At 43.0% G+C, this 19,166-nt stretch overlaps 1 protein-coding gene across 3 annotated transcripts in view; it reads left to right on the forward strand.

Moving 5' to 3' along the window:
- Ncoa2 (nuclear receptor coactivator 2) overlaps nucleotides 1-19,166 on the forward strand; it is a 222,814-nt gene that overhangs the window by 161,486 nt on the left and 42,162 nt on the right. For all 3 annotated transcript variants that reach the window (XM_005361880.3, XM_013351868.2, XM_026786560.1), the window contains exons 5-7: nucleotides 11,517-11,620; nucleotides 15,173-15,350; nucleotides 17,327-17,515. In XM_005361880.3, the coding sequence (XP_005361937.1) occupies nucleotides 11,517-11,620; nucleotides 15,173-15,350; nucleotides 17,327-17,515 (471 nt within the window). The remainder of the gene's footprint in view (nucleotides 1-11,516; nucleotides 11,621-15,172; nucleotides 15,351-17,326; nucleotides 17,516-19,166) is intronic.

A 19,166-nucleotide genomic window follows, 5' to 3' on the forward strand; every position in this document is an offset into this window, starting at 1 on the left:
GCCATTTCCACCTTCCCTCCGCACTGTTCTACCTCTGCCCTTACTCACTGTAGTGATGTTCTCTCCAGCCACAGTTTGCTTACCAAAAGTCAATGCATACAGAGTAGGTTTTCTTTGTGAAAAAACAAAGTAGATAGGGCTGGAGAGATGGCTCATCAGGTAAAGGTGCTTCCCACCAAGCCAGATTCAGTCACGATTCACCAAAACCACATGGTGGAAGGAGAGAACCAACTCGCACAAACTGCCCCTGACCTCCACATTGTACACACATACACAGATATATAACAAATTAAATAACATTTTTAATTTTAAAAAGACAAAGTAGAACACCTTTTTACTATTCAGCCCCCAGGGTTATACAATTTTCATCCCTCTTTTCTTTCAGAAGAAAGCGTTTTCTAAGCTGTGTTTCTCTGTAATGGGGTGTAAATTCTTTTTTTACATCATTTGTGTATACTTGTCTGTCAAGTGTTCAGTAGCGTCCTCGTGATGCTTCCTAACAGATTGCTGTTTCTTAACATTAGCTAGCTGGGCTATGGTGGCGCATGGCTTTAATTGCAGCAGGCAGAGACAGGTGATGTGAGTTGGAGGCCAAGCTAATCTGAATAATGAGTTCCAGGCCAGCAAGAGCTTCATAGCGAGACCCTGTCTAAATGACAGCAACCCACCCCTCCCCCGCAAAAAATCCTTTCGTGAATCAACGAGAAAGTAAACATAGAAAGGACAGGGAAGGCAACCTGGGATTCGCTGCGACCTTGGTTACCACCTTGCTGAGGTAAACCAGACAGTACCGGATTTCTGGCTACTAAATATATTCAACTGTGGAGGACTTGTGTGCTTTCAGGGTGTAAGAGTTTCTGGAAAACTATTTGTGGCGATTTGAATCTGTAATCTCTGCATTCACGCAGAGTTAGCCTGAGCTACAATGGGTACGATCTTTCTAGAAGAAACCCCCTCCCCACTGTGTGACCTGTGACCCTGCTGGAAATAGATTCTATGAACTGTGGTCCTCTGAGCTCCTTTCTGGGGAGCTTTGCTATGAGGAATGGGATGGCTTAGCTCTCTCCTTCAGTGTGTTGCTTTCTTTCCTCAGATGATATGATTCGACATAATTTAATGGTTTAGGTCTTTAAATTGGATGATTCTGTGCTTAATGGTTAGCTTTTTGCATTAGGGGCTTTAAATTTGGAACACCTGCTTTTTGAACCACTCAGTAGTGAGTTCTTCCTGTGTTTGCACCAAGGCTGGGGTGAACCAACTGGGGATAGACAGTTAGCAGAAGAGAGGGGAGGGTCAGCCCCCTGCAGTGTTAGTAGGGCCCAAGGAGGGAAGCAGGACTACTCCTTAGTCAGGAACCCAGGGTGATGCCGTAGAGAGAAACTAGAGGAGAGATGCCCTGAGGGAGAAGACCCTGAGAGAAAAGCAGGCTGCTCTGTGAAAAGCTGACCCAAAACTGAGTCAAGAGCCTGAAGCAGTGAGGCTCCTTGAGAGCATAGCCCTAAAGGACAAGTGAAGGTCAGTGCCAAGGTGGTTCTAGTGTTCAGGGACAGTGACTTCAGTTGGGTAGTATGAGGTCAAACAAGGGATGCTTCCTGGAAGAGCTGACACTGGGCTAGGTAGCAGAAATGCTTCCTTTCTTGCCTCCCTCCTTCCCTGCATCCCTGTATCCTTATCCTTGTTTTTACTGGCTGTCTCCATGGGACCCAACTTCACTGTTGTCTTTGAATATACCCCCTGAGTTGAGCAACCTCTCCAGGGATTACAGCCCTTCCTGTGGCTAAGTAAACCTGCTAGAGGTTCTGAACCTTCCAGTGCTGTGACCCCCATCATAAAATTATCTGTTGCTCCTTTCTAACTGTAATTTTGCTACTATTATGAATCATGATGTAAATATCTGTTTTCCTGTGGTCGTAGGAGATTTCCCAAATGGGGCATGACCCACAGGTTGAGAATCGCTGTACTTGATAGTTCTCGGACATGACTCCCAGCTTTGGGAAGGACAAGAAACTGGCAGTGCTGGTTTTCACACTAAAGTTCCTGCAAAAATAACACTATATTTTAAGAAGGTTTTAAATCCCCTGTTCTGGGGATTAAATCTGGGGCTTCATGTGTTCGAAGCAGTTCTACTATTTAGCCCATCCCAAAGCCCAAGGTGTGTTTTTGTTTTATTTATTTATTTATTTATTTATTTATTTATTTATTTATTTATTTTTTCAAGACGTGGTTTCTTTGTGCAACAGCCCTAGCTGTCCTGGAACTCACTCTGTAGAACAGGCTGGCCTCAAACTCACAGAATGAGTGCTGGAATTAAAGGCGTGCACCACCACCGCCCAACAAGGTTTATTTTCTCAAGAGTTGTGCGTGACTAGGAAAGTCTATGTTCTAATAAGAAGCTCGTGATAACCTAAATCACTTTGTATATGTGGCTTCTAAGATGAGAATCTGGTTAAATATAATCAGTTTGTTGGGATCTTACCCTCTGAGCTTAGCTGTAGGCGACTTCTGGAATCTTCTCTTCCTTAGGAGTGCTCTTCCCGGTAGCCCCACAGGAGTTTGCCTTTCGTTCTCTACTTTGTATGATTCCAAAACTCGGTCTTCACATACACATGCTAGAATACAGCCCAGCTCTGCCAAGCACACTCCCATGGGGTCTGTGGATCCTGACTAACCTGAATTCAACTCAGGCCCTGCTGTGAACCATTCAGTGTTGTCATGGTGTTATTGAGCGCCTACTATGTGCCAGGCAGTGCAGACCTGATTTCCTCAGAGCCCGGGATGAGTGGAGCACTGGGGCAGAGCAGCTCCCGTGATAGCAAAAACAAGAGGAGGCTCAAAGTTGTTGAAATGAAGTCTTCTGCAGCGGGGGGGGGGGGGACCGAGGGACTTTGGGGGGTCCTCAGAAGGTGGCAGGGCGGGCCTGCTAGTGAAGTAGTGTGAAAACAGTGTACCAGTCTTGGTAAGACAAACATTCCTAGTGATGGGGTTTTCCATGGTGATGATCAGGACAATAATTTGAACAAAATGTTTGTATGACCTTTTCAAGGTTTTAGAAATAAATAACTTTTTCAAGATTTTAAAAATAACTTTAGCCCAGCGATGGTGGCATATACTTTAATCCCAGCTTTTGGGAAGCAGAAGCAGGTGGATCTCTGTGAGTTCGAGGCCAGCCAGCCTGGTCTAGAAGAGCTAGTTCCAGGACAGGCTCCAAAGCTACAGAAATACCCTGTCTTGGGAAAAAAAAATAAAATAAAACAAAAAAAAATAACTTTTTATATCATTTCTATTTGATTCAGTCTAATGCTCTTCCAACAGAGCTGTTGTGACCATGCTACTTTCCAAAGTTTAACCCATTTATGAGGAACATTTGAATATTTCTATACCAAAATTTTGTGGACCTTGCTTTTGAGTTAGCGTGTGTAGTTTAATATTTTCCCTTAGGTGTGGGTGTTTTCCCTGTGTTTATCTACTGTTGTTGATGCAGTTCCCTCGGAGGCTAGAAGAGGGCTCTGGTCTCCTGCAAGTAGAGTTACTGTGTGGGGTCTGGGCACCGAACCTGGGTCCTCTGGAAAAAGTAACCAGTAGCACGTGTATTTTAAAGAAATTAAACATTTTTAAAGAAAGAAGTTTGCATTTTCAATTTGGTCTGTTGAGAGGCTACCTATTTCCTATGTCTCTTCACCCAGTGTCATCCTGTCCTATCATCCTTTTAACCGAAACCCTTCCATTTCTTGTTCAGATAGCTCATAAAGCCTTCACTAATTACATTTGTATTTATTTTGAGTGCGCACATGCCAGGCACACATGTGGACGTCAGCGGACAGCTGTAGGAGTCTGTTCTTTGGCCATGTGGGTCCTAGTGCTCAGACTCGGGTCATTAGGCTTGGTGCTGATGGTGCTGAGCCATCTCCCTAGTCCCAAATGGAATTGAAATAAGAGGTTTCCATAGGTATTTAGCCTTTGCTTCTTAAACTCCTGCTGCAGAAGATGAAGGCACAGACTCACTCCTGTGATCTCAGCAAACAAGTGGTTGATAGAGACGGAGATGCAGACAATCACAGATCCAGGAGTGGATGACGCCATGACAAACCTGATGCATGTTTGTTGTTTCTTGGTTTGTTCCCATATAGAACTTCTAGGGCAATGTGTATGGGCTTTCGGTACCAGTGTGATTTATTGCCCACCTGATTTGTTTTCGTTTGTTTCCGTTTTCGCCTGTGATCATCTTTAAGCTCCTTCAGGGCCTGACCAGTGCCACACAGGAATGTAAATTATCTAAAAGAGACTTTGGGAAAATTGTTAAGCTTTCAGTGACTCCCAGTGAAAGATGACCCGGTGTCCATTTACCTGTCCGTGAATTCCAGCAGGTGGTATGTGAGGTGCTGTTTTAGGAGGGGGAGGAGCTGTTGGGAAAACAGGCAGGGTCTAGCCAGTTTTGCCCTGGGTCCTCCTTAGTAACCCCCTCTCTTAATAAGTGTACTATGCTGCCTTAAGAGGATTGGGCTGGCTAGTTTGATGATAACTTGACACAATATTTAGTCATCAGAGAGGAGGGACCCTTAATTGAGAAAATGTCTTCATAACATTGGGCTGTAGGCAAGTATGTTGGGCGTTTCTCCTTTAGTGATTGATGGAGGAGTGCCCGACCCATTCCTGTCCTGCTTGAGTTCCTTTCCTGGCTTCTTTCAGTGATGAACTACAATGTGGAAGTTTAAGCCAGATAAACCCTTTCCTCCCCAACTTGCTTCTTTGTCTTGGCGTTTTTCACAGCAATAGAAACCCTAACTAAGACAGAAGTGAAACCAAGTCCTCTCTCTCTCAAGATGGGTGTCAGAGAATATAATATGGTGGAGTGGAAATAGCCTTGAAATTGATTGAGTTTTCTGGGTTTGTGGGAAGGGAAATCGTGATACGCTAAGTAGAAGCTCAATGTTGAAAGTGAGGGAGGCAACTTGGGGCTTGGGTTCATCCCACTACTAAAGAAAGTGCAGCTGCGAGTTTTTTAATATGCACGGCAGGAGATTTCAGCAGCGCGATGATATATAGTGCATTAATGTTGAAAAGATAAACACATTTGGAGAGCACAGGAAGGGCCTTGTGTTTTTATGTTAGCAGAATGCTTCCTAATGAATAAGAATGTGCTGCTGGCTTCACAGCCATATGGCAGCTTTTCTAATTTTAGTTGGATGCAGATGCATAATTCTCTCACGTTACCTTCTAGAGCCTTTGAGATGCTGCTGAACTTTTCTCGTAATATTTAATCTATAGTGCTGGGCCAGACACCGCCTGTCACTGTTTCCATGGGTCTGCATGGGTTGCACTGCTGCCTGATTTGGAGTCACTGAAGCCAGCTGGGTCCTAAGTGGAGCACAGGGCGGAAACTGTGCATGCTCCCAATAGAATCTTTGGGTTGCTATGGAGGTGATGAGACTCCCATTTGACATCAGTCCACTGAACAATTGATAGGTTTCTGAGTGAGTGCCTTTACTCATTTTAAAGCGTTGGAATTAATTATAAAACCTGTACAATGTGTCTGGTTCGTTTTAGCCAAAGATTCTGGTGCTTTAAATAACTTGGATTGAGTAGAAGCAGTTCCCTTCATGCTTGGACTAACGTGAGAGTCACTGAAACTTTTAATTGGCTGTCACGTCAAGGGAGGATCTGCACCGAAATGTTTCTGTTTGTTTAATGCCTGTGGATTATCCTTCAGGAGACAACATTTTCACAGAGTGGGTACTGTCTTTTTACAGCTAATGTTTGTAAGCTTTCTCGAGTCTCTTTAGATTGCGGACAAAGGGTGAGCAGCAGCCTCTCCCAGGGTGGTGGACCTCCTTGTCCCTGTAATGGTACCTAGGCTTGTAAGCAATCCCTAATGGCTGCCACTGTTCTGCCAGAGTTAGAACTGTCCTGTGGCTACATCCAAGCCGTTGCTGCCCTCCCTGTGAAGGGAAGGGCCCTCTGTTCTGGCAGTGTTTTGTGGAAAGACTGAGCTTTTATGTTCCCATTGCACTTGGCTAATAAACAAATACACAAGACTAATGTATAAGCACAAGTACGCTACCATAGACCAATAAATAGACCTTAGAGGAATGTGTAAAGGCCTTTAACAAAGCAAGACCACTTCATAATTCCCAAATAGCTCATATAATTTCTCTAAAAATAAATTATATTTTGGCTAGGCTGTATTTCTGATTTATTGCTGTTCTCACCAGAAAACGGGAATTTTACTTTCAAATTTATGCCTATACATGGCAGTGATATAAAGAGCTGTTTAATCCAGCCACTTCAAAGACATGTTTTTTCTGTATTGTTAAGTCAGTTTTATTTTTAGAGATCAAATGCCCCACCTTTTCTTTTGTTCTCAGAGAAAGTACGAATAATAATTACTTATGAAAAAATATGGAATTTAATATTAATGATTTTCCCCAGTTTGTGGTATGACTCATCTTAACACGGTCCCTGAAGAGATGGGATTTGTTCTTTGCTTTGAAACTGGAAATCTAATTAATTGGTATTGGATTTCTGGAGTGCAGGCAAATGGAGAAGGGGGCAGGCAGGACGTCTCCCAGCAGCCACCCAGGAGGACAAGGGTAGTCAAAAGGCACTGGGAGGGGCGGTGTGGAAGGGCTCTCCAGCCAGGGTTTGGCATTTGTAAAACAGAGCTGTTAAATGGCTGTTTTATGATTTTCAAAGATCTTTTGGAGAGCAGACAAGGAACAGGAGAGGATATGGCTCTCGTTGTTATTCTCTCGGGCCGCATTCTATCTAAAGAGAATGACTGTGGCTGCTGAGGCACAGCGGGGAGACACGAGGAACTCAAAGCACAGAGGGACTCTGCAATTTAAATGTTAGCCTCCCCCTCTCCAGTGTTAGGATGAGATTTCATAAGGTTGTGATCATGTGAAATCTGGAGCCAGCCTTCCACTGGTGCCTCTACCAAAGGATATTTTTATAACAATGTATTTTTATAGTTAATGGATGCAAAATATAGAAAACTAAATATAGTTCATGACCGCTGAGAAAACTGCCTAATTTAAAATTATTAAGCGGTGTGCTTTAGTATAGTAATGCTGTACTTACAGAAGTATAAATATCTGGGGGTTAAAGCTTATTTTACATGGCACATACAAACAGCATGCTCATCGCTGCACTGCCGAGATACTTCAGATGTCCAGTTGACTGCAGTGTGTCTCAAAGGAGACTTCCTCCTCCTCCCTCCCCCAGCTTCCTCTCCCTTCCTTTTCCCCTCCCCCTCCTTTCTCTGCCGCTTCCTCCCTACCCCTTCTGTTCCTCTTATTTAATTTCAAGGCCAAACTGAACACTGAACAGAAGTACCCAAATACTATAAATCCAGGACAGGTTTGATTTTGATTCCAATCAGTGAAGCCATGTTTCTGGATGCTTTGTATCACTTCATAGTATTGATTATTTTCATTTTACAATTCAGAAGTGGCCCAAGCATAAATTCAGTTCAGAGCTGAAGAGCACATAGCACATTGTTTAGAGAATGAATGTGTTCCCATTCATTTTCAGTATAGGACTGAAAGGCTGGCGTCTCCCTGGCTAGCTTCGTTTACCGGATGGTGAGCAATGAAAGTTCTCACCCCTCAGCATCACTCCCTTGCCATTTCTCTGTACACCTTCTGGGTCCTCTTTCCCAGCCCCCTCTCGTCAGATATTTTCATCACAACAGCGAGGAAGGCACCTGGCATTCATGGTAACATAAATTTGAGGGTTATTTTCTTTGACAGTAATTTTTGTGGCCTGGAGAGAAGAATTCACAGTGAAGAGCAGATACCTAGATCTGCCAGTGATAGGTACAGAGATCCCATTTAATGAACTCACCCTGCCCCCAACATTAACTTTACTCAAATGTCCCTCTCCACCTCCACAACATTATTATAACAATAACCTTCATCTCCCTAGCAATTAAATTAGGTCTAGCCCCCTTCCATTCATGATTACCAGAAGTCACACAAGGAATTAAACTCAAAGTAGGCCTAATTCTTCTCACATGGCAAAACATTGCCCCCTTATCTATCCTATATTTCAATTCTATGAACTAACCAATCCTAAAATACTGATCCTATCAGCTATTGTTTCAGTACTATCGGGGACTGAAATGGACTTAATCAAACACAAACCCGAAAAATCATAGCCTATTCATCCATTACCCACATAGGTTGAATAATCTCCATCCTACCGTATAACCCATCCCTCACAATCCTAGATCTCCTAATCTACATTATCATAACAGTCCCTATCTTCATAATCTTCCATGCTCACTCATTTACATCCATTACCTCTATATTACTCATATGAAACAATACCAATAGCTCTTCCTATAATCTCATTAATCTTATTATCAACAGTAGGGCTTCCACCACTCACAGGATTCCTGCCAAAATGAGCTATCATCACAGAACTACTAAAAAATAATAACCTAATTCTAGCCACAGTAATAGCAATAACTGCCTTAATTAACCTATTCTTCTATAACTCTCTCCCTCCTCCTTCTCTTATCTAGAGCCTCAGATTGTACCACTAACCACGTGCCAAAACCTAGGTCCATTATTTAAAAGGAATGAACTGTGAGAGAAGTTGAGATGCATTGAAATTTCCTGTGTCCGGACAAATGATTCACTTTAGAACCAATTCTCTAGAAACCCTAAACCATGTCCCTTAACCTGCATATCTCCTCTCTTTCCAGTCTTCTGCCTATACCCTGAAAGGTTAGGGAAGCAAAAGGAGAACAATTTCCTATTCCCATCAACCTTCTAGTTCACTTATTCTCACTGTTCTGGGAATTAGTACCAGGGAGCGTCTTGTTTGTCAGTTAGACATCAATGCTTAGTGACATTCTTGGCTTACAGTGCTGGCCATTGAGAATATAGATCTGGTCCTCTCCCTGATTTATTTGTCTTCCAATGGGGGGAAGCCTTCCAGTGGGACAGCGTCCTGTGGGGCAGTGTTCTGTTTTGTGGATTGAAGGAGGCAAGAACATGCAGACAACCTCTAGAAAGGTGGTTTTCAACCTGTGGGTCACAACCCCTTTGGGGTCAATTGATCTTTTCATAGGGGTTGCCTAAGACCATTAGATTACACAGATACTTATTTTGCAACCCTAACAATAGCAAAATCACAGTCACAAAGTAGCAACAAAAATAAGTTTATGGTTGGGGTCACCACATCATGAGGGACTGTATTAAAGGGTCACAGGGTTTGGAAATTAAGAACCAATGCTCTAGTATATCAGACTCTCATGCAAGGAAGGCCTTCCAAGCTGAACCCATGTTCCCCTACAGTCTGTTAGACCCTCTTGGGAGGACATCTCTGGTAGGGGAATACACCCCCAGACAGTAAGGAGAAGAGGAAAGGCCACAGTGTGCTCATCCTCAGCAAGGTCAGCAGCACCTTGTTCTTCCACACTGAAGAGGCCACTAAGGAAGGACTTATACTGAGGGCCTTACACACACAGTACATACTTCGTGCATGAGTTTTGAGCTTTAGAATTTAGGGAGCGTGGGAGCTTACTGTCTGAAGCATACGGGGCCTCCATAAGGTGCCGATGGGTATAGGAGTCTGCCCCCTCCTGGGGACTACAAGCAGCACAGCATGGGCAGCACTGCAGAGGAAAGGTAGGTAAGGGGGAGTGGTGGCTCAGGTCCTGACCCTGAAGCTGTGGAGAGAAATGAGGAGATACTGGCTTAACCAAAGTCCACCTCTGTGTGTGGTTATTTGGGGTTTACTTAGCAGGGAGAGAGAGTCTGATACAGTAACAGAAATGGGCCTTTGTCCTGTGATGAGCAAAGAGGGATTGCTTCATGCTCTGAGGACCGCTAGGTTGAAACAAACTGTGGATAGACAGCTTCTAAAGAGTTAGCGGGGAAGGGAGCAGACCCACAGTGCCCAGTTAGGATGGCTACCAAGTCACATCTCTGATTATAGGTGGCCCCAGTCTCAGGTCTGTGAGAGTGAGTCAGGAAGGTGGTACATCTATTCAGAGAAGCAGGCATGGTCTGACATTGGTCAGATCTGTGAAGAGATTGCTGCCCATGAAACTCAGTAGAAGAATGAAATACACTGTGTGCTAGTAGGAGTTACATTTGTTAGCAGCCCTGGATTTTTGTTTTGTTTTGTTTAAAATCTTTTATTATACTTTTATTTTTCGTGTGTTCATGAGGAAGGATGGAGCTCAGAAGATAGACAACATTGTGTGAGTTGGTTCTCTCCTAGGCCTAACCAACCTGGGCAGTTTCTTTTTTTAATCTTTTTTTTTCTTTTCTTTTCTTTTTCCCCCCTCTTTGGAGACAGGGTTTCTCCGTGTAGCCTTGGCTGTCCTCTAACTCACTGACATCCGTCTGCCTCCGCCTCCTGAGTGCAGGGATTAAAGGCGCGCATCACCAATGCCCAGTGTCAACTTGGTAGTTCCTAAAATGTGTTTTACATGTTGTCTCATTTGTCATTGGTACAAGCCATGATGTGCAGGTGGCAGACACTGAAACTGAGGCCTTTTGGTGGCTTGCTCTGATTTAACAGTGGAGTAGATCTTGAGCTACATCGTTACTGTCTATCTCTGCTGGCAAATACATATCACCTGGGAGGACCTACATAATTCCTACTCATTTTTAGGTTCCATAAATTTGGCTTTAACAGATTTTCAAAATATTGTATAAAATTGCTTTTACAAAAAAGTTACTATGGTCATGGAAAAGGAAGTTGATTGTGAATGCTAAATAGAGTTGCAGTTCATTGCTTTGGATTTTTTTTCATTTAATTATAATGAAAACATGCAGTGTAAACAAGGATGTAATTTATTCAGTTTACAAGTAATTGGCACATTGCTTTTGTGTTGTTTTCTAGCAGGTTGTGGCTATGTATGTTATGCTATAAACTTACTTTACCAACCTTGAAGTAACTCATTTACACATGTATTATTAACTGCACATCTTTTCTCCGGTGCACTTTTTTACAAAGCAGTCTCGTGCTCATGGTGTGTCCAGCCCCTCTGTACAGAGTCAAAACTCAGCCATTGGCCTTCTCTGGGCACTTGGTGGGGACGCCTCCTCCCTCTGCTTCAACTCATTAACTCATTTGAACAAGTTTGGTCAAAGCTTCTGTTATTTCTTCCTCCAATGTGGAGGATATGTCCGTAGTTATGTTACTGAATTCTGAGCAACAGCCTCCCCCACCCCCCATGCTAGTTTGGAGAATCTCCTGAGTAGGGACTAATTGTCCCAGAGTATACTACAGTTTCATAATGTGTATTTTAAAATGTCTGCCCAGTGCCAGCATGAAACCTCTAAACACATTTTGTCAAAAGCCTGAAAGGGATCTGAAGCACATGCTTTGGAGGTAAAGGGTGACACCTGGCTCCTCCTTCCGGCCGTTCCTCCTCTCCGGGGCTGTTGGGATGTACTCCAACTCATTTATAGGCACATCTGACCCCCAGGAGAGTTTGGAGTTAGTCTGCCCTTGAAATAGCACCACTATCTAATTTGCTCTTACATTTGTTGCAGAGAAAGCAGCAGCGGCCAACATAGATGAAGTGCAGAAGTCAGATGTGTCGTCCACAGGGCAGGGTGTCATCGACAAGGATGCGCTGGGGCCTATGATGCTTGAGGTACCACACCCTCATTTGGTTTTGTATTTTAAATGTTTTCAGTATTGATGTGCTACATTTAATTTCGGGTGAATATAATTTAAGGAGAATCCATGCTCCTGTGCTTACTAGTGTATGTGACTGTGTCTGTCTATGTTTGAGTTTTTGCCTCCTGCACATGTCAACATAGAATTAAGTTAGATGAGAATACAAGCTAGCAGCCTTTCATTGTCAGGAGCACTCATTTTCCAAAGCTGTGCTTACAAACCATGTTAAGTTCCATGAGACCCAGTCCTCTGGTTAGGGGTCCGTGTGTGCCATGGGCCTCTACTGTATAGACAACCAAAGAGGTTTAGGACTGTTACTTCTGACTAGCGCATTTGAAATAGGATGAAAAACTCTGTGAAAGCATAACAGAGTGGCTGGTCTTGGCAGCCTTAAGGCAGCTACTGTCTCAGGCTTATAAAATCTTCCTTAGTTTTATTAGCTAGTACTAAATACAAAGTGCCTTGCTGTCCCTATTTCAAAATTAAAATTCAAGATGTGGGCTATGGCAAGATGAGAGAAAAAATGTCACTGAATAAAGACGCAGAGATGCCAAGACATAAATTATGTCCGTGCTCAGAGTAATTTGCTCTGCTGATGACATTCTGAGCTCGAAAGACCACGTGGCCAGAGCTGCAGCATTGTCGTCTTGGAAGCTCTGTGCCTGCTGCAGCACCCACGTGTAAGTAAAACTAGGATTTTAAAAATAATGCTAGCCTAATACTCTATTGACCTTATTGCCCCTTTTCTCATAAAATAGTTTTTGTTTTTAGAAAACTTAATTCTATAGGAACCTGCTTTATAATTGGAGGCTGGAGATGGAAGAATAGTGCTCGCCCAACCCAGTTTTGCATTTAGAAATAACAAAGTTCATTCCTTGGGCTGGACCTGCTAGCAAAAAAGCTTTAAATGACCCAGGTTGGCCCTTGTGCGGGGGTGGGGGCACAGCATTTAACCAGGTCTTCCGTGCTCAGCACAGCAGTCAAGGACTTCCACTCGGTTCTGAGAAGAGTAAAGAGGGTTGTGACAATTTAGAATTGCACAAAAGAACTGCACAGCTTCCTTTGGAAGAACTTCTGAATTTCAAGCATAAATTTGCTTGGAATTTTTCCATATAACTGTTGGTTCGTTATGTCTGGGGACTGGGAAAGAGCACTGGAGACTCTTGAAAGACCTTTGAGGCTTCTAAAAAGAAATGCTTAGAGCAACCACAGGCTATGGCTCAGCCCTTGAGAACAAGTTCGTTAATTGTAGAAATTGGATTGCTGGATGTCAGTGGCCCAAATCTCATAAAATCAATCTAAGATTTTTCTGTTTGAAAATTATCTTCTGAGAATTGAATGCATAGAGCAAGCACCTGTGTAGAATCTTAGTAATGAATAAATGTATTAGAGCAGAAGTACCCGAATCTTGTGGCTTATGGTTTAAATTGAAACCTTTATCCCTGATTACATGTAATCATTTAAACAGGAAAAGTATGTTCTAGGCATAGATGCACACTCATGCTTGCATCATAGCATAGTAGTTGCTAGGCAACAGAAGCAAATGTCCGCTTTTTTCATCAAAGCATATCATAGTGAGCTTTTAAAAACACAAACAGTTTTGTAAGACAAGCCACTTCAGCTTTCAGTTTTATTAGGCTACAAATCAGCCTTCTTACGAGGGTACCAATCCAGAAGAAGTGACTTGCTCTTTCAGAAGCCTGAGGATGTCTGCTGAATGTCCAGCAGAAGCAGTGAAGTGACAAGGGACACAAGGTCTCTAAATGGACATATGTTCTTTCCTATGTCCCTGCCAGCACATGCGTGTGCACACCGATTGGTGCAGTCGGTGTTCATGCCATTTACATATTTATCTCTTGCTTTACCGTGTATGTGGTTCGTGTTATAGACAAAAACTGACAGAATATTTACAAAAAAATCTAAAACCAAGCAGTGTTTTTCTGTTCGGTTTGGTTTAGGTGTTTGCTTCATTGTTGTTGTTAACTGTTTGAAGACAGGTTCTTGATATGTAGCTCAGACTTGCCCTGAACTCACGGTAGTTCTCCTGCCTTAGCCGCTTGGGTGCTGGGATTATAGATGTGTGCCACCACACCCCGTTTACCTTTTCTTTCTTGTCTAAACAACTCACTTATACCTTAGGATCAGTTTTAGATGAAAGAACATCTAGTTTTGTGATGACAATATAATTAAAAACAGAATAGATTATTCCAAAGCAACTAACAAAACAGAAGCTGCTTGCATAAACAGACTAGGAGGACTAAGTGTTTCAGGCCATCCACTGTGTGTGGGGCTGAGCATGGTACATTAATGTTACAAATGTGATAGGTATGTATCACGAAGAAACTAAGTGGTGTAAACTGACTGGGAAGGCAGCTTTGAGCAGTATGCAGCCTTTTTCAGTCCTGAATACCCTGAGATCTGTGAAACAGAACTCTGATTAGCAAGGATCAGAAGTCTGAAAGGAGTGACTGGACATGGAGCCATCACTGCCAGTACAGAGGAGAAGGATTAGGCTTCAGAGTTAGGGACCTTGGATTTGGCTATTGGGAAAGAGGATATCAAAAGGACAGTGTGAGCCTGCAGCAGAGTAAACATACCCCATAGCTGTCGTTTATCTTCACTTCCTACAACATTTTAAACTCAACTCTTTGTGCAGTCTAGACTGAAGTAACACACAGTGAGACAGTGAGCCTCCTTACGGGATGCATGCTACCAACACTGAGATGACTTAGACACCCTTTTCTTATTCTGGAGGCACTCCCAGCCCATGCTGCCACCCCCACGAGTCCCTAGACACCAGACAATGAAGGCCCGAATGTTGCTTTAAAGGTCTAAGACCATCTGTGATTTCACTTAAACCCATGGCCTGTTTAAAAGTTGTAAAAATTAGGGCTGGAGAGATGGCTCAGAGGTTAAGAGCACTGACTGCTCTTCCCGAGGTCCTGAGTTCAATTCCCAGCAACCACATGGTGGCTCACAGTCATCTGTAATGAGATCTGGTGCCCTCTTCTGGTCTGTAGCATATGTGTAGAGAAAATGTTGTATACATAATTAATAAATAAATCTTTAAAAAAAAGATGCCTATATCATGGTTTCAACGAACATTATTTTTGAAAAGAAAAGTTGTAAAAATTAGTGGATTTCCCCTGGTACTTACTTTAAAACTGAGAGAAAAAGAATGATCACTGGCCCTTTCTCTCTGCATATCATGCAGAAGTGTGGGGAAATGCTGGTGTAACTTGTGGAGTCCATCAGCCCTGGTCTGGAACACAGAGACTGTCCTATATGTGCTTATTTGCCAGCAACTATTTCCTGGTAGGCTAACAAACTTGGTCTTTATGTTTTGTTCTAACAAGAGACCCTGCTCTAACCTCTCTTCCACTGACTAGAGTGGAAGCGTTTCTGTTTCTCAGGAGAAAGTGTGTTCATTGTTTCTGAGAACTAGAAGGGCAAGGATCCATTCACAGCAGCTGCCTAGCTCTTCTGTAGGTGTGTCTGTGCTGATGCCGCTGGTCTTTTCCCTTAGGCCCTCGATGGCTTCTTCTTTGTGGTGAACCTAGAAGGCAATGTGGTGTTTGTGTCGGAGAATGTGACACAATACCTAAGGTATAACCAGGAAGAACTGATGAACAAGAGTGTCTACAGCATCCTGCATGTCGGGGACCACACTGAATTTGTCAAGAACCTGCTGCCGAAGTCCATAGGTAAATGGAAGCTGATTCCCCACAGCCTCCCTTCCCCTCTCTCATGTTTTCTTGGTGTGAGTGAGTAAATAGGCCTGTGTTGTGTCATGGCCATAATGGCCACTGTAAGGATTCCAGATAGGAGTCATGGGTGCCAATGCTGATCCTGAATGAAGGATCATGTTGATCTTATATAGGAACGATGTGAAAATAATTCAAAAGGAAAGTACTTCTAGTAGCTATTGGCAGAGGTATTTTTTTATATTTTTAAAACAACTTGAAGCCTTTACCCACATCACCACAGCCAACCAACTTGGATTGTCCATTTTGCTGTCACCATCTGAAAAATGGGTCATGGCATGTTAAAATTTGGCTTTCATGGAGTTCCGTGTGAAATATATGTGTGTGATGTGCATGTAGAATGTTCTAAACATGAATACCGCAGTCTGAGCGTATTCATGTTAGTCTCTTGAGCAGCTCTGCAGAGCCCCATGTCTCAAGTTTCCTGATGTCCACATGCTTTGGAGATGCTGTGCAGAAGTGCACATGGTGGGTGTGGGCCAGCATTGTCAGTGGGCACGTCACAGCATAAGTAGTGAAGACATGCGTTTGAAGAAAAGCAGTCAGGATGAATGTTGCAGAGTATAGAAGACATTTTGAAAAGACCAAGTTTCTGAGTTACAAAGCGTTGTGTGGTTCATGAAAATATCAGAAAAGTGTCGAGTACCATGGAGTTACAATGTCCCTGTGCTTTTTCTACATCCTTTAATAATTAAGCATCCCTGTGTTGTCTGAGGTTTCTGTTCTGCCTGGTTCCCACAGTCATTAAGTCACACAGAGGTCTACATTAGTTATAAACTGACTGGCCTAGTACCTCAGACTTCTTAGTAACTCTTACAACTTATATTATTAGCCCTTTTTTCTTGTCTATGTTAGCCACATGGCTTGGTACTTTATTCTGCGAGGCAGTCACATCTTGCTTCTTCTATAGCTGGGTCATGACCACAGACTAGGACTTCCTTCTTTCCAGAATTCTCCTGTTCTAATTGACCTGCCTTGACTTCCTGCCTGGCTACTGGCCAATCAGTGTTTATTCAAAATATAATTGACAGAATACAGACCATTGTCCCTCACCATTTTCCCCTCTTTTTAAAAAAAACAATAAGAACTCTGGATCTAATACCCTTTGTTTAGTTTTTCTCCTGACCATTATCCATAACAACTTGTAACCAACATTTTAAACAAAGGAAAATATCCATAGTTCAGTTTTTGAGAATGTGGGTGTAGTTTTCCAGGTTACTTCCTGCTGGTTGTGGGCGCTGATAATCTTATGGGGACCTAAAGAAAATTTAGAATTATGATCAAGTCATGACTGGAGTATCCTGTGATACTTGATCATCTCAGGCCTCAGTCTTGAATCTGTTCTGGATTTTGAACTCAGACATCTGGGCCATCTGTTCCTACTGGAGATTTCTCAGGTGGTCTTCCTTGATCAAACCTGATTTTTCTTAACTCAGAATGAATCCACGGCCTTTCATTTCCTGTGGAAACAACAGCAAATCCTCTTCTCCGATGTATCATACCTTTTGACTTCAATTTTGAAGTGACGGTATTTTCAAAATACCTATCTTGGATTAATTCAGCAGCATTTATAAACAAACATCTTTTAGCAGCTGTTGCTCCTTCCTCAGCATTCAAACATCTCAAAGAGAACATAACACACAGTATCCAGACTCCCTGTGGATTGTTCATCTTTATGTGGCTTTATTTTAACCTCTATTTCTTATTTTTAATTTTTGGGCTTTTTGATACAGGTTTTCTCTATGTATCTTTGGCTGTCCTAGAATTCACTCTGTAGGCCAGGTTGTCCTTGAACCCACAGAGATCTGCCTGCCTTTGCCTCCCAAGTGTTGGGATTAAAGGTGTGCACCACTACACCCAACTACTTTCCTGAATCCTTTATTTCTTTGTAATCTTGGGTCCCTTTTGCCTTGCAGTGAATGGGGGATCTTGGTCTGGTGAACCTCCCAGGCGGAACAGCCATACCTTCAACTGTCGGATGCTGGTGAAGCCTTTACCTGATTCAGAAGAGGATGGCCATGAGAACCAGGAAGCGCACCAGAAATATGAAGCTATGCAGTGCTTTGCTGTGTCTCAGCCTAAGTCCATCAAAGAGGAAGGAGAAGGTAAGGTGGACCCAGGGAGAGCGTATGTGTCTGGCATAGCCTTAGTAATCAAAGGGGGGTGCTCACACAGAGGAAAGCGTGGCGCAGTTCCATGATTCTGTCCCGTGTTTACTATTTGTATAGTTTAATCTTTTCCTCTACAGTGTTGGGGAGTGAGCTTGTACAGCTAAGCAAGCATTCTACCTGTAAGTTATATCTCAATTTGAAAGTGTTTTGTGGTGATCAATGTGGGATATCTCTGTGTCTAGCACGGCAGCCAAGAGTCACATGAAAACCACATTTGAACTACACTTCACATCCAGGGACATGTGTGCTTGGTGATCATGGCACTTCTGCATCTCTGACAGTGACTGTGTAGGGGATCCTGGATTGCTTTGAACACCTAATGCAAATCTTATGCCACAGACCAAGAAGCATGTTCTTGGGCACAAGCAGCATTTTCCATAGACTTTCCAGGGAGTGATGGAGTCTATGTAGCTTGTCTGTGGACATCAGATCTTCAGTGTGGTATAATAGCAAAGTAGACAGACATAGGAGTGGGAAGTAGAGGGCTTTCAGGAAAGCTTACTGGGCTGCTCCCTCTAGTGAGATGCTGATGTCATGTCATCCCTTGCCCTCCCAAAGCTAATTCACACACTAGAATATAAGTGAATCTTTAGTATAAGATGTTGCAGAAAGCACTCTGTGGGAGTAACAAGTGAACAAGCTTTTGACCCCACTGCACAGAAATATTCTAGAGGGTAATCAGACAGGCCAACCCCTAATTTAACCATTAGCTCTGGCTGTGGACAAATTCTTTCACATCTCTTTTATTTATTATCAATTTATTGTGACTTTTTTTTTTTTTTTTTTTTGGTTTTTCGAGACAGGGTTTCTCTGTTGCTTTGGAGCCTGTCCTGGAACTCCCTTGGTAGACCAGGCTGGCCTCAAACTCACAGAGATCCGCCTGCCTCTGCCTCCCGAGTGCTGGGATTACAGGCGTGGGCCACCACCGCCCGGCTTATTGTGACTTTATTAAATGAAATTGCCAGAAGTTAGTACAGAATGGGATGAAGGTGTAAATGGGTCAAGCACTTTCCTGACGTTTGTGAAGCCCTGGATTCAGTTCTGAGTATGTGTACACACACACAAGGCTCATGATTATTGCTAATCTATAGCTGCCACTGATTATTAGCTTAGTACTTCTTAATAAATTTGAATTTTATCAGAAAGAGATCATGAAGCACTGTCATAGAAGATACATAGTATTTCAGACTTAGCCTGTGTTTGGGTGTGGCTGTTAGTTTCATTCTGTTCCTTCATAAGACGAGGCACTGTAGATCGGCCATGATATTCCAAAGACATATGAGGCACCCTTGTGTCAACTACTGTTATGTACTAGAGATGAGAACATGTGGATTCTCGCCGAAGATGTAGCTCTTGAGAAAGTGCTTGCCCAGCACACACAAACCCCTGGATTCAAGCCGCTAAACTACATAACATCAGGCATTGTCATGTAATCCTAGCACTCAGGAGATAGGCACAGATGAATCAGAAAGGTAAGGTCATCCTTGGCCACACACAGCAAGTTTAATGCCGACTAAGATGTAGCAGACTATCTTTAAATTAACTAACTAACAAAATTGGATTTGAGACAGAGTGTGGTGGTGCA

Source organism: Microtus ochrogaster, linkage group LG5 (genome assembly GCF_000317375.1).
Source record: "Microtus ochrogaster isolate Prairie Vole_2 linkage group LG5, MicOch1.0, whole genome shotgun sequence".
Classification (NCBI taxonomy): Eukaryota; Metazoa; Chordata; class Mammalia; order Rodentia; family Cricetidae; genus Microtus; species Microtus ochrogaster.